General features: G+C 41.9%; 1 protein-coding gene across 2 annotated transcripts in view; it reads right to left on the bottom strand.

Annotated features, from left to right (window-relative positions):
• The window catches only part of pard3bb (par-3 family cell polarity regulator beta b), a 416,753-nt gene that overhangs the window by 224,989 nt on the left and 167,838 nt on the right, over positions 1-23,926 (bottom strand). For both annotated transcript variants that reach the window (XM_063005444.1, XM_063005445.1), the window contains exon 12: positions 5,985-6,170. In XM_063005444.1, coding sequence (XP_062861514.1) covers positions 5,985-6,170 — 186 coding nt within the window. The remainder of the gene's footprint in view (positions 1-5,984; positions 6,171-23,926) is intronic.

Genomic DNA, 23,926 nt, shown 5'->3' with positions numbered 1-23,926 from the left:
TTAAAGCAACACATTTTGAAATTAAAGAGAACTTAATGATGGAACTCAAAATAGATGTTCTCATTTAATTTTCCTTTCTAATAAGCACATGTACCAAATATTTACAGCAAAAAGAGGAATAACAGTTACAGAAATCATTAAAATCCCAGAAGTGACTGAACATCCCCTTATTTTCACGTTTGTACGCACGGTACGATGATTCCGGCGTGTCTGCAGACGGACAGATTAGTTTAAAAGAGGAAAAAAAAAAAAGGTGTGATAATGGTGAACAGCTGATGAGCAGCGTGCGCCCCGTCTCTCCACAGCCTGCTGCCCTCCAGCACAAACCCGGGCGTGTGTCCACTCAGCACCCTGCTGATATCTCTACCACAGGCCTAACAAGGTCAAAATTGAGGGTCAGAGAGGGCAAAGGGAACCGGAAGGGATCAGATGCAGCTGCCGCGGGTCGTGGGCTGATTTACTGTCCTCACTGAGAGGTCCTGTTTAACCGAAGGGCTCCACGTTTATGCATTTCTATTATCATAACCGTGAGGTTCAACACACGCTCCAAAACAATCAATAAGCTGCATGAAGCTGCAATTAAACAGCTGCATAAAGTGTTTTATTTTATTTTATTGTGGACATATTTCAGCACCTGCTGACCACAAAGTTAACTACAGGACATCTACACTGATCAGCCATAACATTATGACCACCTCCTTGTTTCTACACTCACTGTCCACTGACCACCACAGAGCAGGTATTATTTAGGTGGTGGATCATTCTCAGCACTGCAGTGACACTGACATGGTGGTGGTGTGTTAGTGTGTGTTGTGCTGGTATGAGTGGATCAGACACAGCAGCGCTGCTGGAGTTTTTAAATATCGTGTCCACTCACTGTCCACTCTATTAGACACTCCTACCTAGTCGGTCCACCTTGTAGATGTAAAGTCAGAGACGATCGCTCATCTATCGCTGCTGTTTGAGTCGGTCATCTTCTAGACCTTCATCAGTGGTCACAGGACGCTGCACACGGGGCGCTTTTGGTTGGTGGACTATTCTCGGTCCAGCAGTGACAGTGAGGTGTTTAAAAACTCCAGCAGCGCTGCTGTGTCTGATCCACTCATACCAGCACAACACACACTAACACACCACCACCATGTCAGTGTCACTGCAGTGCTGAGAATGATCCACCACCTAAATAATACCTGCTCTGTGGTGGTCCTGTGGGGGTCCTGACCATTGAAGAACAGCATGAATGGAGGCTAATAAAGCATGCAGAGAAACAGATGGACTACAGTCAGTAATTGTAGAACTACAAAGTGCTTCTATATGGTAAGTGGAGCTGATAAAATGGACAGTGAGTGTAGAAACAAGGAGGTGGTTTTAATGTTATGGCTGATCGGTGTGTATATATATACAGGGGTTGGACAAAATAACTGAAACACCTGGTTTTAGACCACAATAATTTATTAGTATGGTGTAGGCAGGGCTCTAGACTAACGTTTTGCACTGGTTGCACTGGTGCACCTAACTTTTTTTCTTAGGTGCACCAGCACAAAAGTTAGGTGCACCCAAATTTTCGACCGCATCGCATTTAACACCGCAGTTTTACAGGTTCACTTTTTTTTTTTTTTTTTTTTTTTTTTTTTTTTTTTTTTTTTAAATCACTGTCCATACAGGCAATATTGACTTGGAAATAACTAACAATCTGGTCAACATGGTTTCATCTGATGATCTGTTTGCTGCTGCCTGACAATGAAGGGCAGTGGGGAGAGGGGACACTTGGGCAGTGCATTTATCGAGGCATGTAATGTGTTTTATAGATGCATTGGGCTTTTTCAGCCTTTCAATTCAAAATGTATTAGAACCAGTCACAAATACACTATTGCCGGCCATGGTCTTCTTTACAGTTAATTATAGTATTATAGACTAATTATAGCACACTTATAAAAATTATAAAAATAATAGAGTAAATGTGTATGTGTGTATATCTATTTATATGTGTGTGTATATTTAAAATTATATGTATATGTTTGTGTGTGTGTTAGAGTGTAATGTTAAATGCAGTGCATTATATTATCGGTTTTACTGTATCTTTTACACAGATTCCCAAAATCACTTGCGGTGCACTCACTGCGTATTTTGACTACATGTATTGTAATATATTTTGGTCTTTTAGTTATTTTTATATTTTACTTAACGAAAATATTGTCGTGTTTTTACTTTCACTATCGCAGCACGTTACCGCTAGCATTAGCCCATTGCTACTGTAGAGGGTCGGCTCACCTAGCCGCTGTCCGGTGGGGATGCTGCGGGTCTTTTGCTGTGCGGTGGTGGAGGTGTGGGAATAAAGGCACACGACAGGGTCGAGTCACTTTAACTGTTTAGTCAGGACTTAAGTGAGCGTTACAACACTTTACACCGCCGAGCTCCAGAACCCGAACTTCCATTCTGGAACATCCGGCGAGTCTCATATACAAAACTAAACTTACTGCAGAACGTCCGAACGCACGTGTATAAACCTGGTGCTGCATTCTGATTGGCTGAGCTGAATGTCGCTCACATATCACCGCTACAATATTGTCCTGCCCTTCGCTATCTCTGATTGGTTTAGACCATGATATTGGCCTAATGTGTGTCTGTAGTTTTTTTTATCCCTCGGACGCCTGGTCGCACCGGTGCGACCTGAGATTTTTTTTAGTCGCACCATTGAGAAATTTGGTCGCACTCTAGAGCCCTGGTAGGGCCTCCTTTTGCGGCCAATACAGCGTCAATTGGTCTTGGAAATGACATATACAAGTCCTGCACAGTGGTCAGAGGGATTTTAAGCCATTCTTCTTGCAGGATAGTGGCCAGGTCACTACGTGATGCTGGTGGAGGAAAACGTTTCCTGACTCGCTTCTCCAAAACACCCCAAAGTGGCTCAATAATATTTAGATCTGGTGACTGTGCAGGCCATGGGAGATGTTCAACTTCACTTTCATGTTCATCAAACCAATCTTTCACCAGTCTTGCTGTGTGTATTGGTGCATTGTCATCCTGATACACGGCACCGCCATTGGATGCACATGGTCCTCCAGAATGGTTCGGTAGTCCTTGGCAGTGACACGCCCATCTAGCACAAGTATTGGGCCAAGGGAATGCCATGATATGGCAGCCCAAACCATCACTGATCCACCCCCATGCTTCACTCTGGGCATGCAACAGTCTGGGTGGTACGCTTCTTTGGGGCTTCTCCACACCGTAACTCTCCCGGATGTGGGGAAAACAGTAAAGGTGGACTCATCAGAGAACAATACATGTTTCACATTGTCCACAGCCCAAGATTTGCGCTCCTTGCACCATTGAAACCGACGTTTGGCATCGGCACGAGTGACCAAAGGTTTGGCTATAGCAGCCCGGCCGTGTATATCGACCCTGTGGAGCTCCCGACGGACAGTTCTGGTGGAAACAGGAGAGTTGAGGTGCACGTTTAATTCTGCCGTGATTTGGGCAGCCGTGGTTTTATGTTTTTTGGATACAATCCGGGTTAGCACCCGAACATCCCTTTCAGACAGCTTCCTCTTGCGTCCACAGTTAATCCTGTTGGATGTGGTTTGTCCTTCTTGGTGGTATGCTGACATTACCCTGGATACCGTGGCTCTTGATACATCACGAAGACTTGCTGTCTTGGTCACAGATGCGCCAGCAAGACGTGCACCAACAATTTGTCCTCTTTTGAACTCTGGTATGTCACCCATAATGTTGTGTGCATTGCAATATTTTGAGCAAAACTGTGCTCTTACCCTGCTAATTGAACCTTCACACTCTGCTCTTACTGGTGCAATGTGCAATTAATGAAGATTGGCCACCAGACTGGTCCAATTTAGCCATGAAACCTCCCACACTAAAATGACAGGTGTTTCAGTTATTTTGTCCAACCCCTGTGTATATATATATATATATATATATATATATATATATATATATATATATATATATATATATACAGTGTATCACAAAAGTGAGTACACCCCTCACATTTCTGCAGATATTTAAGTATATCTTTTCATGGGACAACACTGACAAAATGACACTTTGACACAATGAAAAGTAGTCTGTGTGCAGCTTATATAACAGTGTAAATTTATTCTTCCCTCAAAATAACTCAATATACAGCCATTAATGTCTAAACCACCGGCAACAAAAGTGAGTATACCCCTTAGTGAAAGTTCCTGAAGTGTCAATATTTTGTGTGGCCACCATTATTTCCCAGAACTGCCTTAACTCTCCTGGGCATGGAGTTTACCAGAGCTTCACAGGTTGCCACTGGAATGCTTTTCCACTCCTCCATGACGACATCACGGAGCTGGCGGATATTCGAGACTTTGCGCTCCTCCACCTTCCGCTTGAGGATGCCCCAAAGATGTTCTATTGGGTTTAGGTCTGGAGACATGCTTGGCCAGTCCATCACCTTTACCCTCAGCCTCTTCAATAAAGCAGTGGTCGTCTTAGAGGTGTGTTTGGGGTCATTATCATGCTGGAACACTGCCCTGCGACCCAGTTTCCGGAGGGAGGGGATCATGCTCTGCTTCAGTATTTCACAGTACATATTGGAGTTCATGTGTCCCTCAATGAAATGTAACTCCCCAACACCTGCTGCACTCATGCAGCCCCAGACCATGGCATTCCCACCACCATGCTTGACTGTAGGCATGACACACTTATCTTTGTACTCCTCACCTGATTGCCGCCACACATGCTTGAGACCATCTGAACCAAACAAATTAATCTTGGTCTCATCAGACCATAGGACATGGTTCCAGTAATCCATGTCCTTTGTTGACATGTCTTCAGCAAACTGTTTGCGGGCTTTCTTGTGTAGAGACTTCAGGAGAGGCTTCCTTCTGGGGTGACAGCCATGCAGACCAATTTGATGTAGTGTGCGGCGTATGGTCTGAGCACTGACAGGCTGACCCCCCACCTTTTCAATCTCTGCAGCAATGCTGACAGCACTCCTGCGCCTATCTTTCAAAGACAGCAGTTGGATGTGATGCTGAGCACGTGCACTCAGCTTCTTTGGACGACCAACGCGAGGTCTGTTCTGAGTGGACCCTGCTCTTTTAAAATGCTGGATGATCTTGGCCACTGTGCTGCAGCTCAGTTTCAGGGTGTTGGCAATCTTCTTGTAGCCTTGGCCATCTTCATGTAGCGCAACAATTCGTCTTTTAAGATCCTCAGAGAGTTCTTTGCCATGAGGTGCCATGTTGGAACTTTCAGTGACCAGTATGAGAGAGTGTGAGAGCTGTACTACTAAATTGAACACACCTGCTCCCTATGCACACCTGAGACCTAGTAACACTAACAAATCACATGACATTTTGGAGGGAAAATGACAGGCAGTGCTCAATTTGGACATTTAGGGGTGTAGTCTCTTAGGGGTGTACTCACTTTTGTTGCCGGTGGTTTAGACATTAATGGCTGTATATTGAGTTATTTTGAGGGAAGAATAAATTTACACTGTTATATAAGCTGCAAACAGACTACTTTTCATTGTGTCAAAGTGTCATTTTGTCAGTGTTGTCCCATGAAAAGATATACTTAAATATCTGCAGAAATGTGAGGGGTGTACTCACTTTTGTGATACACTGTATATATATATATATATAATGTGGGTTACTGCACAGAGATGCGGGATAATGGAAATTGGTGCATGACTCTCCGTGCATGATAATGATCTTCATATATGCTTTGTGCCTTGACAATTTTTGTATTCCCAGTTAACCTCACTTGCACGTCTTTGGACTGTGGGAGGAAGCTCCCGGAAAAAACCCACGCAGACACGGGGAGAACATGCAAACTCCAGACAGAAAGAACCCGGACGGCTCCGACTGGGAGGCAACAGTGCTACCCACCGAGCCGCCCACATTATACATAACGTGCATAATACAGACAAAGAAAACAGGACTGGGACCAGTTTAGGTTGACTCGTGTGTGTGTGTGGCCTGAGCTTGGTGCACTACCTTATAAGCAGCTCCACCATGAATGATGGACTTGATGAAGATTCCCAGATCTTCTCCGGTCTCCCGAGACTTATTGCCTTTCAGGCTGATGCCCAGGCCAGCTGAACCCGAATCATTCAGAGGCACCTCGAACATCAGCTGCTCTTTACCTTCCTCAGTCAGAGCTCCACGGGTCGGTTCCTCCTTCTGTAGAAAAAACAGAGAGAGACGGAGACAGAACGACGGAGAGATGGTTAGAGAGGGGGAACTGGAGAGGGAGAGAGAGGTCATTCCATTTGAACATAAAAGTATTCTATTTTAGTAGAGAATAGCACAACCTTTTCATGCTCCCTTTCTGAAAGGCGGCCTATTCTGAGAGCAGCGGGGTCATTAAGAACCATAATCCATTCGCTATTATAGAGGCCTCACGCGCACCCAGCACCACTGGATTTCCCCACTCCTGTTTTTTTCCTCCCTCTTCCATTTTCTCCCTATAATGCACCCAAAATGACCTGTACATCTTTTTTGAGAAATTTTCTTTTAAAATGAGAGGAAAAAAAAGCTACGCGAGAACGCGGGAGGGAAAAAAAATGTCCATTATTCCGCGGACACGAAGAAAACACAATCTTTAGTCGCTAAGGAAACGGATCACTAATGAGTGAGTGTGAGACCGCACCGCGCTCCGACTTATTTCACCGAGACCAAACTAAAAAGAAAGCGGACATGAAACGAGCGTGTGAACGTCTGCATCTGATCGATATATTACTCCGGGGAAAGTGTGATAATGAAGCCGCCTATTATTTCAGCAAATCCGACCTCTGCACACGTTTCTCGTCATTAATTCAGGGGATTCTTAATATCGGTGTGACGGCGGCTGCCAGGCAGGGTGAGACACACGAACCCAAATCAGAAAGTTCCTTTAAGCAGTGTGTGGATGTGACAGCGGTAAATATTGGGACAGGGATAGAGGGATAGAGGGATAAGCTCAGCACTGAAAAGGAGTTAAGACGAAATTTGTGTGGGTCAGCAAGACCTGGTTTATCACTGTTTACCCGAGGATTGTGGGTTTAGGGCATATTAGCCACACTTTGCTGTCATAAACACATAGCAAGCATATACTCTGGTGGTTGAGGGAAAGGGGAGGGATGATAATGTGGCATTGAGGATAAAGAGGCTGGAGATGTAGGAAGAATAGCTTTGCCCTTGAGAAAACTGGTTCAGCTCAGAATGACAAACTGTCACAATAAAACACAGTGCAAGATAATTTAGGGTGCTGCTACACGTGGGTTCAACCTGCAGGTTTTCATGTGATGATGATGTGAAAGCAGCGGCGCATCAGTGGCTACGCGCTCAAGACAATTTTTGCTGATGGAATTAAAAAGTTGGTACGACGCTGGAAAAATGCATTGGAAGGTGAACATGTAAAAAAAAGATGTCATTTGTTTTTTTTTAATTCTTAATATATAGAGTAGAGAAGAGTGTGGAGACTTTCTCTTGTATCTGTAATGAATGTCACCAGATCTGTTGTATGTGGATGTAAGCGTGACCCTGCTGGTGTTAGTACAAGTAGTGTGCGATGGCCACTAGGTGGGTATAAAATCACGTGGTCATGGGGTCAAGAGGACGAACTATGCCACAAAGTGTCATTTACATTTTCGATATTTAGCGGACGCTTTTATCCAAAGAGTCTTACAGTTGTGACAGTATACAGTCACAGCCAATTGAGGGTTAAGGGCCCAACAGTGACAACCTGGCAGTGGTGGGGCTTGAACCAGCAAGCATCTAATTACTAGTCCAGTACCTCAACCACTAGGCTCCAGCTGTCCCATGTCATTATTTGCTTTTGGTGTAACCCCCTGGACGCTGACAATGATAATAATAATAATAATAATAATAATAATAATAATAATAATAATAATTAATAAATAAAATAATAATAATAATAACTATTAATAATAATAATAACACTATTAATAATAATAATAATAAAATAATAATGATAATAAAAATAATAATAATAATAATAATAAACATAATAATATTGTTAATAATAACAATAATTAATGAGAATGAGAATAACAATAATAATAATAAATAATAATAATAATAATAATAATAAGGTAATGTGTGGTGTTCTGGTATAAGTGCCTCAGGTGTAGCAGTGTTGTTGGGATTTTTAAATCCTGTTTAAACTCCTGGCACTTGGCTGTAGGTGCACAGTTTGAAACTAGAGCTGTTTTATTTATTTATTTATATTAATTATTTATTTATTTATTTATTTTTCTGTGCAAGAATGTGTATTAATATTCCTTTGATTTTCAGTGCTATAACTTCTGATCACAGGAGGCTATTGGCTTTAACGGTTGCAGCACTAATCTCCTCCCAGCATAAACACTAACCTAAACGAATACTAGCCATGAGATTTTAAACAGTAACTTCCAGTTAAACAGAATCTTTCCAGTAATAAATCAACTAAGCTGTCAAACTTCTGCCCTGCCAAAGCTGCCTTAGTCACAGGTTCTTGTAGAATGGAATCATTGCAAAGCACCAACAGCTTGGCAGGACACACAACTTGGAAAAATGGAATCTGCAGAGCCTCAAGTAATGACCAGCCAAAACTTAACGTTCCGAAATGTCATAGCCACTACTGAGCAAAAGTGCCAACATGTCAACGTAAGAAGAACTGGCTTTGCCAACAGTGACAACCTGGCAGTGGTGGGGCTTGAACTGGCAAGCTTCTGATTACTAGTCCAGCAACCTACTCACTGAGATACCACTGCCTCATTCACTTCAACAAATGAAAACAATTACGAGGGGTCTTCAAAAAGTTTCCTCACTTTTATATTTTGGTTGGAAGCGGTGAGGATGGGAGGAGGAGTAACCGGTCGTGTCTGAGAGAGCTTAGCGCCATCTGATTCCCACCTTTTTGGACGCTCAAAGAAGCTTAAAGGTGAAGAAGATTTTATCATCATGTTTTACACTTTGGTTACATTCATGACAGGAACGGTAGTTACTCATGACACAAGATTCATCAGTTCACAAGATTATATCAAACACAGTCCAGGACAATTCAGTTTCTCCAATTCACCTCACTTGCACGTCTTTGGACTGTGGGAGGAATCCAGAGCGCCCGGAGGAAACCCACACGGACACGAGGAGAACATGCTCCACACAGAAAGGACCCAAAGCGCCCCACCTGGGGATCACACCCAGGACCTTCTTGCTGTGAGGCGACAGTGCTACCCACCGAGCCACTGTGCCGCCCGATTTTCATGTGATGATGATGTGAAAGCATCCATGTACTAGGACCGAGTCGTACCCTGAACAAATGTCTCAGGGCATCTCCAAAACTGCAGCTCTTGTGGGGTGTTCCCGGTCTGCAGTGGTCAGTATCTATCAAAAGGGGTCCAAGGAAGGAACAGTGGTAAACCGGCGACAGGGTCATGGGCGGCCAAGAACCATTGATGCACGTGGGGAGCGAAGGCTGGCCCGTGTGGTCCGATCCAACAGACGAGCTACTGTAGCTCAGATTGTTGAAGAAGTTCATGCTGGTTCTGATAGAAAGGTGTCAGAATACACAGAGCAGCACAGTTGCAGGACTGTTCTGGCAGCAAAAGGGGGACCGACACAATATTAGGAAGGTGGTCATAATGATATGCATAATCAGTGTACATATAATTTACAGTCAATACACAATATAGAGACACTCCTCAATCTGGTTCCATCTGTACTCGACAGCACGGCTGTGAACTGGTCTTACCTGGTAAATTGCTGTGTGAAATCAGGGACTATGAATGACACAAAGCTGTGACATTATGGTTTAAACCAGTGTTTAGACTGGTTTCCAGTGACACAAAAAGCCCATGATAAGACCCTCAAGAAGTTAAATATAGCCAGATTTACCCCACCACTGTACATTCCAGTGAATTCCAAACATGTTCAACAGGTGAAGGTGTTCATTTACACCAAACGTTCCAGCTTCTGTTTTCATGGGTCTTGCTTTTGCACTGAGGGACAGTCTAGCAGTACCAGAAATGAGATGCCCCCATTTTTTGCCCCCCGAACTTGATAAAATTGATAAAAGCTAATTTATTTTATTTAACTGATTTAACACAGTGGTTTTCGATGAGCGTGGCTGTCAACATCTGCAGTGTAAAGATATTTAGATATATTAGGGACGACCAAAAACTTTTGACCATATAGTGTATATACAATTTCAGTTTTGTATATAATTATGGTAAACCAGTGTTCTGAAAGGTTTCCAGTGTAAAGGAGCCCATGATTAGACCCCTGAGAAGTGGAAACACACTCTATGGACTTATAAATAAAGCCAGTTTGCCGGATGCTACAGTTGGCTAGCATTATTCCCACTGTACTGCTTGTTAAATTAGGAATAAAGACCTGATCTATCTTTCTTGGTCTCGGCTGGACCTGTCGGTACTATAAAAGGAAACCATTAATGCCACAGCGAGCACGGGCACTAGCTTTTAGCCCTTAACCAGAATAATGCTGGTATCATAATAAGCACTAGACTTTACAATTAGGTAAATGTTTATGGCTCTATAAGAACAGGATAAAGAGAATCTATTACAGCTATAAGGAGTCTCTGGCTCCAAGAAGTTTAGGAAACCCCTGGAATCACTTTCGTAAGGTTGGTATAGATGATCACGGGCAGTCGTTCAAACTAGATTTGTGACTAGTTGCTGAGTAACTGATGGTACGTCAACCGCAGGCGGCGTCTAATCTATAAAGCCGGCATCTGCTCACGGCTGGGGACGAGAGCTCCTTAATGAAGAACAAGACACATGGAGTCATCAGCAGGAACAGATGGATGAGCAATATCTATAGGTACAAGAACAAATGACATTTTGAAGGGTTGGTGACGAGCACACAGACAGCTGTTCGAGACAGCAACGTTCCCTCGTCTCTCAACTTTCTTTTTTCTGTCGCATGGATGAACAGAAGCTCCATTTGGTAACGTGAGGCCCCGGGGACCCTCGGAGTCCCCCCCGCAGAGTCTGAGAGGACAGTCAGGAGAAGGTGGAGGAGTCCCGAGGGACTGTCAATGCCATCGGTACTCGGTGGCCTTCATGACTGAGTGGATACAAAAACCTTCAGTGTTTCCTTCTCAAACACACAGAACGGTGGTGTGTCAGTTTCACGTGATGTCAACATATCCAAGATAGATAGACAGACGGACAGATAGGTGGGTGAGTTAGGTAGGTAGTTAGATCGATGGGTGGGTGGGTAGGTAGGTAGTTAGATCGATGGGTGGGTAGGTAGATGGGTGAGTGGGTGGTTGGGTAGGTAGGTAGGCAGATAGATAGATGGGTGGGTGGGTGGGTAGGTAGGCAGATAGATAGATGGGTGGGTGGGTGGGTAGGTAGGCAGATAGATAGATGGGTGGGTGGGTGGGTAGGTAGGTAGGTAGGTAGGTAGGTAGGTAGGTAGGTAGGTAGGTAGGTAGATAGATAGATAGATAGATAGATAGATAGATAGATAGATAGATAGATAGATAGATAGATAGATAGATAGATAGATAGATAGATAGATAGATAGACAGACAGGCAGGCAGTGGGTGGGTTTGGGTAAGTAGGTAGGTAGGTAGGTAGGTAGGTAGGTAGGTAGGTAGGTAGGTAGGTAGGTAGGTAGGTAAATAGATAGATTGATGGATGAATGGATAGACAGACAGACAGAAATAGGTGAGTGGGGTGGGTAGGTAGATAGATGGGGGTGGTAGATAGATGGGTGGGGGGGTGAGATTGGTAGGTAGACAGACAGGCAGGATGGCAGACAGACCGGTAGACAGGCAGGCAGACAGTGGGTGGGTTTGGGTAAGTAGCTAGATAGGTAGGTAGGTAGATGGATGGACAGACGGACAAACAGACAAATAGGTGGGTGAGGTTTGTAGGTAGACAGACAGGCAGGTAGACAGACAGGCAGACAGACAGATAGGCAGGCAGGCAGGCAGACAGACAGACAGACAGAGAGGTAGACAGACAGGCAGGCTGTGGGTGGGTTTGGGTATGTAGCTAGATAGGTAGGTAAGTAAAAAGATGGATCCATCCATGGATGAATGGATGGATGGAAGGATGGACGAATGGACAGACAGACAGACAGACAGATGGACAGATAGACAGACAGATAAGTAGATAGATGGATGGATGGATGGAATAGATAGATAGATGGACAGACGGACGGACAGATAGATAATGTGTCAACATATCCAAACAGAGCCAGAACCCTAAAATACACGACGAACCACAACTAGGCAGAAGACTCTTCATAACTCGACCACATTTCAGCTCAGATTTAGAAGTTGCAGACACACGATGTGGCACACACACTCGCTTTTACTGGAACTTACTAAGCATGAGCCAGGAGATATATCATGTGTAACCACATCAGCTCTGAACCAAGATGTGCAGTGCAAAACTGTCTCCAAGCCAAACATCCAAAATGCATATTATTACCGCTATCACCCTGCCCAAACGTCTGCTTCTTATTACGCTTTCAAGATCAAGTGTGGAGCGCAGCTTTCCATGGAAGTTCTTGCTCCGTGCCAGGCTCTTTCAACACGAGCTCTGAAATCCAACGTCAACCAGACGAGCTTTAAATCAGAGTCTGGTTTTTTTTTTTTTTTTTTTTTTTTTAACTCCGAATGCTTTGTAGAAAACACCACTGCACTGCCAAAAGTAAACTGGATTACCTTTATAGTTACTGGATTCAGCTGTTTTCATAAATAAAATAAAGCACACTGATATGCTAAGCGGATGGATGGATGGATGGATGGATGGATGAGATAGATAGATAGATAGATAGATAGATAGATAGATAGATAGATAGATAGATAGATAGATAGATAGACAGACAGACAGACAGACAGACAGACAGACAGACAGATAAGATAGATAGATAGATAGATAGATAGATAGATAGATAGATAGATAGACAGACAGACAGACAGACAGACAGACAGACAGACAGACAGACAGACAGACAGATAAGATAGATAGATAGATAGATAGATAGATAGATAGACAGACAGACAGACAGACAGACAGACAGATAGATAGATAGACAGACAGACAGACAGACAGACAGACAGATAGATAGATTAGATAGATAGATTAGTTAGATAGATAGATTAGATAGATAGATAGATTAGATATAGATAGATAGATAGATAGACAGACAGACAGATAAGATAGATAGATAGATAGATAGACAGACAGACAGACAGACAGACAGACAGACAGACAGACAGACAGACAGACAGATAAGATAGATAGATAGATAGATAGATAGATAGATAGATAGATAGATAGATAGACAGACAGACAGACAGACAGACAGACAGACAGACAGACAGACAGACAGATAGATAGATAGATAGACAGACAGACAGACAGATAGATAGATAGATTAGATAGATAGATTAGTTAGATAGATAGATTAGATAGATAGATAAGATATAGATAGATAGATAGATAGATAGATAGATAGATAGATAAGATAGATAGATAGATAGATAGATTAGATAGATTAGATAGATTAGATAGATAGATAAGATAGATAGATTAGATAGATAAGATAGATAGATAGATAGATAGATAGATAGATAGATAGATAGATAGATAGATAGATAGATAGATAGATAGATAGATAGATAGATAGATAGATAGATAGATAGATAGATAGATAGATAGATAGATAGATAGATTAGATAGATAGATAGATAGATAGATAGATAGATAGATAGATAGATAGATAGATAGATAGATAGATAGATTAGATAGATTAGATAGATAGATAGATAGATAGATAGATAGATAGATAGATAGATAGATAGATAGATAGATAGATAGATAGATAGATAGATAGATAGATAGGGACGGACGGACGGACGGACGGACAGACAGACAGACAGATGATTGACTTTTCTTACAGGATTAATAAAGTGATCCATCCATCTGTCTGTCTGTCTGTGTAATATACGATATGCAAATAAAAGCAAAAGATAAGATATTTGTGCATCTGATGACACTATGGCATGGAATACAACTTAAAATTTAGGAAATTTAGGGTATTTAGGGTACTAAAATTATTCAGTGGCTTTCAATGTGGACTTGCTCATTAAATGCCAGCTTTCCAACAGGTTCATCAAATTTCTAATCTGTCCTGCTAAAACTGCCCTGGAAACATCTACTAGCAGCTAACAGCTCAACTATGAAACACTAGGCCACCCAAACTCAATGAGTGGGACGGTGGGATGCTAAAATATGTAGTGCATGAAAACCTTCTGGTCCTGATTGCAACACACAGAGCAACATCGGCACAAGAACTTTAACTTTTAACTGTGAACTTAAAGGATTAATGTTCCAAGTTTTATTGTAAGCTGTGTTGCCAAATATATAAAAGCCAATTCATTTGATATAACTGATTTAACACAGTGGTTAGCAATGAGCGTGGCTCAAACGTGCAGTGTAAACATATTTAGAAAAGACGTCCAAAGAGTTTTGACAATATAATGTTACCTTTTTAACATTTATGTATATTTAGATTGTTACACCACAAAACAAATTTTAAAAGTGGACTCTGATGCTGAAAGTATCCTAAATAAAAGAGAATAATAGTTGTTTCCACTCGTGTACATTTCCTTTACATTTCTTTAAACTGAAGCTTAAAATACTGACATTTAATCATCTGTATGTGATGAGAAAGTAGCAAAGAAAAAATCAGCCAGATTAGAAAACGTTTCTGATCTCTGCAGCTATTAAAAGTAAAGAACATTTTCCATTTAAGCCGAACATCTAAGGATTTTATTTCTCTAGGAAATGTTCTACACATTTAGAGAGAACGGCCGAGTTGTGCCTCAGTCTAACACTTTTTAATGCTAGATAAGCAAACTGCAGCGCAATAATTCAGACGTTGCTACATATGATTCATGTTGCTGTTGGATCGGTTCCAAAACAGTAGATTAAAGCCATAAGTGACATTTAATTAAAATGAGGCGCGCAGAGGGAAGCCCGTCCGGCCCAAATCCCACCCTGCAGAGAGTCTGCACCTATTAAAAGTGTTAATGGGCTCTGGTACACATCAGTATATCCAAACTATAACTTCATAACTCCAAACCCATGCATACACACAGGCTGAGTTTGTTTGTTTAGTTTTATTAGGATTTTAACGTCATGTTTTACACTTTGGTTACATTCATGACAGGGACGGTAGTTACAGGTTACCCATGATTCATCAGTTCAAGTTTAATATCAAACACAGTCACGGACAATTTTGTTTCTCCAGTTCACCTCACTTGCACGTCTTTGGACTGTGGGAGGAAACCGGAGCTCCTGGAAGAAACCCACACAGACACGGAGAGAACATGCAAACTCCACACAGAAAGGACCAAGACCACTCCACCTATGAATCAAACCCAGGATGTAGTGTATAACCATGACTACACCATTCAGTCCTTGAGAAGTGTAGAATAACCTGTCAGCACTGTTGTAACGGAATAGATAGTGGTGCTACTCACTGTAAGAAGCAACAAAATTCATATTGGAATTATTTTTTATGAAGCCAGGTTGATATATTGGCTGTAGCCTCCACCATCAAAACAACTTCCATGGCTATAGAACAGAGCGCATGACGTTACTATGTCAGTAAATTTATTTGAACAGGTCTCTTATCTCCAGTGTCGACTTAAAAGAGGATCGGGGGGGGGGGAAAATGATGAATGTGGCATGAACTTCCTGTCTATAGCAGCAGTGCAGGTCAAAAGGAGGAAAAGGAAATTCTCTATAGTGGAACTGACCTTCACTGCCTGTCTGAAATAAATCAGCCCGGGCACATCTGGATCAGCTTCACTTACCATATAGAAGCACTTTGTAGTTCTACAATCACTGACTGTAGTCCATCTGTTTCTCTGCATGCTTTGTTAGCCTCCATTCACCCTGTTCTTCAATGGTCAGGACCCCCACAGGACCCCCACAGAGCAGGTATTATTTAGGTGGTGGATCATTCTCAGCACTGCAGTGACACTGACATGGTGGTGGTGTGTTAGTGTGTGTTGTGCTGGTATGAGTGGATCAGACACAGCAGCGCTGCTGGAGTTTTTAAACACCTCACTGTCACTGCTGGACTGAGAATAGTCCACCAACCAAAAATATCCAGCCAACAGCACCCCATGGGCGGCGTCCTGTTACCGCTGATGAAGATCTATAAGATGACCGACTCAAACAGCAGCAATAGATGAGCGATCGTCTCTGACTTTACATCTACAAGGTGGACCAACTAGGTAGGAGTGTCTAATAGAGTGGACAGTGAGTGGACACGGTATTTAAAAACTCCAGCAGCGCTGCTGTGTCTGATCCACTCACACCAGCACAACACACACTAACACGCCACCACCATGTCAGTGTCACTGCAGTGCTGAGAATGATCCACCACCTAAATAATACCTGCTCTGTGGTGGTCCTGTGGGGGTCCTGACCATTGAAGAACAGCATGAAAGGAGGCTAACAAAGCATGCTGAGAAACAGACTATCTACAGTCAGTAATTGTAGAACTACAAAGTGCTTCTATATGGTAAGTGGAGCTGATAAAATGGACAGTGAGTGTAGAAACAAGGAGGTGGTTTTAATGTTATGGCTGATCGGTGTATATCTATCTATCTTCAGATGGATTCAATACCACTAAACTAAACCAGTCCTAGAAGCATTTAAAGGGACAAATGGGAGCATCATGAGACCCCATTATTTACCCTCTGTTCTGCACACAGTGGCACTCGTGCAGCTGAGCAGGGTTGAAGAGGCAGCACGACCTTAATTCTGAAATGCATTTACAGACAGGAAATCAGTTAATGCATTAATAAACCTAATTTCCTCATTAGGTGCTTTATGTGAAGATCACTAGCACTTTATGGGCTTTTCCATTTTCCTGTCCTTTCATAAAGACGAAGATGAAACGTTTCAGCCTCGAGGCGTTTCAGTTCTGCAAAGGCCAACCTTCAGCTCGATCTGAATACTAAATCTGTCAAATAAAAGCCACCACTTCTATACCAAAAGAGAAATAACTCGGGCTGCATCCCTGTTTGTCATCATAAAACAGACAATAATGACTAAAACGGCATCGATCATCAAAAAAGGATGCAACAATTTAAAACTGGGTGTCAATATTCAGCTAATGTTACCTTACAACACCAGATTAATTTTAATATACACTATATGGACACATACTGTATGTTATCACTCTAACCAGTTACCGGGTTTAGGTGTTTTGGTCACACCCGCTGTAATCTGGTGTATAGATTAAATACACAGATCAGGTAATATTATGACCACCTTCCTAATGTTGTATTGGTCCCTGTTTTGCTGCCAAAACAGCCCTGACCCGTCAAGATATGGACTCCACTAGACCCCTGAAGGTGTGCTGTGGTATCTGGGACCAAGATGTCAGCAGCAGATCCTTTAACTCCTGTAAGTTGTGAGGTGGGGCCTCCATGGATCGGACTTGTCTCTCCAGCACGTCCCACAGATGCTTCTACAATAACTGACTGTAGTACATCCATCTGTTTCTCTGCATGCTTTGTTAGCCCCCTTTCACCATGTTGTTCAATGGTCAGGACCCCCACAGGACCACCACAGAGCAGGTATTATTTAGGTGGTGGATCATTCTCAGCACTAGGCTAATACAAAGAACAGGAGCCCTAAACTTTGAACTGGAACATCGGTTGCAAGCCAGGATTGCAATCGATCTATCGTGAGGACCGGACTTCACAAATGCTCCTCAAAAAGGGCTGTGCACTCCATACTAACGCTCCTGGATTTAAAATGAGCTGTCCAAATACTTTTGGCTATAAAATATATGTAAACATGCAGGAATTGCTGTGATTTAGTGTCACATTGGATGGTTTGTGGTGGAATGTGTGGACAAAAGGATTCTTTGATGGATGAGAAGGTGGAGATCACACTCTGTACTCCAGAACTTCCCACAAAGATTCAATAATATTTAATGATGACATTAGAGAGGTCATGTGACGCACTTCAGTCCATTCTGGCGTTCATTAAATAATGCTTAATCACTGGACATGATGATTTCTACAAGACGGCCCGTGTTATTATTGATAAAGATATTGAAATAGATAGATACAGATATTGATATAGATAGATACAGATAATGATATAGATATAGATAGATATAGATACAGATATTGATATAGATAGATACAGATAATGATATAGATAGATATAGATAGATATAGATACAGATATTGATATAGATACAGATATTGATATAGATAGATATAGATATAGATACAGATATTGATATAGATAGATACAGATAATGATATAGATAGATATAGATAGATATAGATACAGATATTGATATAGATAGATAGATACAGATAATGATATAGATAGATATAGATAGATATATATACAGATATTGATATAGATACAGATATTGATATAGATAGATATAGATACAGATATAGATAGATATAGATACAGATATAGATAGATATAGATACAGATATTGATATAGATAGATACAGATATTGATATAGATACAGATGTTGATATACTGTAGATAGATACAGATAGATATAGATACAGATATTGCTATAGATAGATACAGATATAGATATAGATAGATACAAATATTATATAGATATAGATAGATACAGATATTGATATACCTGTAGATAGATACAGATAATGATATAGATATAGATGCATATATTGATATAAATATTGATATAGATAGATATAGATAAATATAGATATAGATACAGATACAGATAATGATATAAATAGATATAGATACAGATATTGATATAGATAGACAGATATTGATATAAATAGATATAGATACAGATATTGATATAGATAGACAGATATTGATATAGATATTGATATAAATAGATACAGATATTGATATAGATACAGATATTAATATAGATAGATATACATACAAATACTGATATAGATATTGATAAATAAATATAGATAGATATTGATATAGATATAGATACATATATTGATATAGATAGATATGGATACAGATACTGATATAGATAGATAGATAGATACAGATATTGATATAGATATAGATAGATTTAAATAGATATAGATTAAGATATTGATATACATAGATTAGATATAGATAGATATAGATACAGATACTGATATAGATAGTAGCTGGTCGCTGATATTGTGGGTTAAAAACATCCTTTGGCTTCAGCTAAACAAACATTTATTTAAATTAAGGAAAGGTTTTACATATCTAGCATCAACTTTTGCATTTTTATAAATCAGCCTTTGATGATGATGATTATTATGATGATGATGATTATTATTAATATTAATCTTCTGTTTGATTTTGTACATCTCACAATGTTCAAATGTGCTTCTTCAAATAAGACATTTTGCAATTAACCGTCTATGAGTGTCAGTGGGATTTGACCACTGCTCCTCTTTGTCTTTTTGCTGGGACTGCGGCACCTGCAATCAGGTATTAATAATTGATGCTACTATATATCGGTATAACTGATAGTAAAACAGATAAACTTAAATTAGATTCCAGCCCAGATGGACAGGAAGAGAAAAAATTGGATCCCATTCTTCAGTCCAGCAGGTCTATAAGCACTTTTGGGGCAGATATGAGGCTAGCTCAAGTGGCCAGACTGGAGATTTGATCCAGTCTTGGGGACGATGGAAATGCTGAATCCCTCACAGCTGATACAAACGTACACACAGATGGAAGCTGCTCAGCGTGGACGTGTGAGGTCACGCCAATCAGGTCATCATCACTACGAGAAGCTCTGGAGGAACAGGGGAAATATTCGGTCCAGAGTTTCCTTATCCTGTGGTCCATCTAGAAGGATGGTTGGTTTGTTTGTGTTTGCTCTGAGCTTAATGGGATTTCTGGAATACTGGCTGACCAAAGCTGGACATCAGGACCAGTTAAAGCTAAAGAAAAGATAGAATGATGGATGGATGGATGGATGGATGGATTAGTGGATGGGTGAATTAATGACTAGATAGCTTTTTATCCAAAGCGACTTACAGAACTGTGAGATTCGAACTCGCTAATCAGAAAAGACCCAGACCGCCCCACCTGGGGATCAAACCCAGGACCTTCTTGCTGTGAGGCGACAGTGCTACCCACTTAGCCACCGTGCCGCCCACTGCTAGGCTACAACTGCCACGGGCACAAAGAGTCATGTGCTGATCCCCACGTTCCTCCACTTCTGTATATGCACCTCGGGTTACTAATCAGGGTCCTTACACAGCGCTGAAGACCCCACCCACTTTCCAATCCGGTCTTTTCCCAACCAGCACATTAGTGGCCAATTTTGTGTGCTGCAGGCACTGAGAATTGTGCCCGCTAAAGGGCATCCAGCTGACCGGTAGCAGAGCTTAGATTCAAACTTGCCAATCAGTGTGATTATTAATGATATAAAAAATAAAAAGCATGTTGTTTGTTCAGGCAGAATCTGATAAAGATCTAAGATTTAAGATTTCTATTTAAAAATCCAGCTGATTCCAAACTTCTCTTCATAATGAAGTGATTATTTTATTTATTCCAGTCTCGGTGTGAAGCCCGGCCTGATGTCAGCTGCTCGGATAACGAGGTTTATTTTGTGCTACATTTTATTATGAGAGCAGGTGGTGGTTTGAACAGAAAGGTGTGTGTGTAGTGTGTGTATGATAGAGAAATCTCACTCGGTAAAAGCTTCCACACACACACACACATACACACACCAGCAGATGGTGAAGAAGAAAGAAGCTCCACACTACCATCGCACCTACATCTTATTATTGTCTCTTTCCTTGCTTTCATTCATTTCTCATATTCTCGCCACCTCAGAGTTTCAGCCTTTCCGCCGTCACGTTCTCACTCCCGCTGGAAGCCGGTGATATTTGTTGTAGATTTATGCCATCTGTATTGCTCCTTTTTCCTGGCATCTCTGATTAACACATTGGTATGAACTTCATGAAACCTAGTCGAAGCTATTCGTAATTCATCCTGAACCTAAATAAACAGCACGCCCGTCACCGCGCACGACCGCACGTCCGTTCCTCCGGTCGAGCTTCATTACCATATGGCTAGTGGCTCCTGCATGCAATTCCGAGTGACTCATGGAAGAAAGGGTGGATCAAGTGCACTTTTCAACCCACACAGAAGTGCACTAGGCATGCCGTATCCAGGGGCTCGGATTGAAATGCCATTATGGAACAGAAGCGGAATAATAGCAAAGTTTTGAAACCCTTTTAGAGGGAAAAAGCCTTCTCTACAGTGCATTCTGCAGAGGCCAATGACAGGCTAAAGGCGGCGGTGGGCCGAAGAGACACGCGGGGTCGGGACTAAATGGGTTCTGTTTAAGTGCAGATGAAAGGGCCGCGCGGAGGGGATGGAAGCAGTAAAAGAAATGGGGTCGGAGGAAGGATGGAGGTCTCTAACCCGCATCATCATCGCTGTTGGAAGCGGGTTTATTGACTCTCGTGTAGAGTTCGGGCCACGCCGGCCATCGGGACTGGAAATGGGACACGAGGGACATCAGAGAGACAGACAGCACTTCAAAGCTTTAATGCAAGGACTGGCTGAAGGTCTGGAGGAAAGATTATGAGGCGAGGAGTCAAGATTCCAGCAATCAGTGTCCGGATCTAGCCACTTCCCCTCGTGTCGAGTGGGTTTACAATGTGCCATTATTGCCTCTTCACACTCTATGAAGCCGAATCTGCACAGGAAATGATTCCGGGAGCTACGGCTCATTAGGATTCTTCCTGTACGTACACACACTTCTCTTTAATATAGGTGCATATTTTTCTTTACACACTAACAATGCACTACATTGGCAGAAATATGTGTACAGCATTAGCACATCAGCTACACCGATCAGGCATAACGTTATGACCTCCTTCCTAATACTGTTTTGGTCCCGCTTTTGCTACCAAAACAGCCGTGTAACTGTGATGCACTGTGTATTCTGACACCTTTCTATCAGAACCAGCATTAACAGAATTACAGTAGCTCATCTGTTGGATCGGACCACTGGTGCATCACGTGCAACCCTGTCGCCGGTTTACTACTGTACATAGATACTGACCACTGCAGACCGGGAACACCCCAAAAGAGCTGCAGTTTTGGAGATGCTCTGACCCAGTCGTCTAGCCTCACAATTTGGCCCTCATCAAACTCGCTCAGATCCTCACGCTCGCCCATTTTTCCTGCTTCTAACATCAACTTTGAGGATCAAATGTTCACTTGCTGCGTAATATACCCCACCTACTAACAGGTGCCGTGATGAAGAGATAATCAGTGTTATTCACTTCACCTGTCAGTGCTCATAATGTTATGCCTGGTCGGTGTAAGGTACTGGACTGCCTCAAAACTACCTAGTTGGCACTGTTGGACACTAGAGCAAGACCCTGAACCCTTAATTATTGATTTATTAGGATTTTAACGTCATGTTTTACACTTTGGTTACATTCATGACAGGAACAAGGTTCATCAGTTCAAGTTGGGAGAACATGCAAACACAGAAAGGACCCAGATCGGGACCTTGTGAGAGTGCTGCCCGCCGAGCCACTGTGCCACCCAAACCCTCCATTGCACGCATTGTTTTAGTCACAACTGTCGTGTAGGGCTGCGGTAGCTCAGCAGTTAAGGTGTGCTGGACTAGCAATCAGAAGGTCGCCTCTTCAAGCCCCACGAAAACCAGGTTGCCATTGTTGGGCAATTCAGCAGAACCCTTAACCTTTTACTTGACGTGTCCAATCACAACGCCATACATGTAAATAAGCTGATGATGAGCTTGTTGATCCCATTCCAGTAATATGCAGACAGTAATATGCAACCCATTCCAAAATTAGACACATTCATATGGAACCCGAAGTGCAGACCCTGATTCTGGACAGACTGGCAGTCCATTGCATTGTTTCTGGTTTAATGTCCAATTTTATGCATCGAATAAATTTAAAGTGTACACCTAATGAACATTCCCGGGTCACAGATACACTATGTATCCAAAAGTATGTGCTAATATGAGTCAACACCCTCCGATTATTGGGTTTGAGTGATTCAACCCATTGTATAAATTCAGCTATATGAAATAAACTGGTAACAGTTTTGTTGTTGTTCCAGGAGGACTGTATCCCTGTACAGAAAGCTACATCTATTAAAGACATGGACTAAGAACTGTGACCTCGACCATACCAAACGTCTTTAATAAATTGGAACATCGATTACAAGCCGAAGTCAAATCAAACATCAGTTCGTGGCAACTTCATATTAATGGGATGTCCAACCTCAACCTCAACCTCACAAGGTATATTTGAAGCAGTATGTACATACATACCACATTAAGCTAAATAAAAGTCATTACACTAGATATTCCCCACACATTATAATAATAATACACCTTGAATTCGGTATTTCTGTATTTTACAGGCACCCAGCAAACAATCTCCCGTCTGTCGCACCGTCTCTGTGATTCATGATCACTCCGGCGGTGTCTGTCCGTCCTTCCCGCCTTCCTCCCTATCAGTCCATACCTGCTTCAGCTCTTATGTATCGCTAGCTTTCAATCACGCTGCTTTTTTCCCCTCACATACATTAATCTCTCCACCCTGATATCTCAGTCCGTGAACGCGTGCGCACCTCGCCGTCGGCCCATCAATCATCCGGCCTCCCATGTGTAAGTGTCTGCAGCTGAGATGAAAGTGCATTAGCGTGCCACTATGTTCCATCCCCCCTCAAAAAAACATATATAAATGATTCAACCCCCAGTGCAGATTAGGTTTATTAGCAAAATGTACAAACGTTCAGCAGTTAAACCAATCAAACGAAGAATCAAGTGTAAATGCCATTTTAAACGCCATATTATGTTTATGCATTTACCTACAATTTTCTCCCAATCTAGTCATATCCAATTACCCAATCGTAATTCGCCTCCA

The sequence above is a fragment of the Trichomycterus rosablanca genome, chromosome 12 (assembly GCF_030014385.1).
Source record: "Trichomycterus rosablanca isolate fTriRos1 chromosome 12, fTriRos1.hap1, whole genome shotgun sequence".
Classification (NCBI taxonomy): domain Eukaryota; kingdom Metazoa; phylum Chordata; class Actinopteri; order Siluriformes; family Trichomycteridae; genus Trichomycterus; species Trichomycterus rosablanca.
The sequence above is the reverse complement of the archived record's forward strand: the minus strand, read 5'-3'. Positions and strand labels throughout refer to the sequence as shown.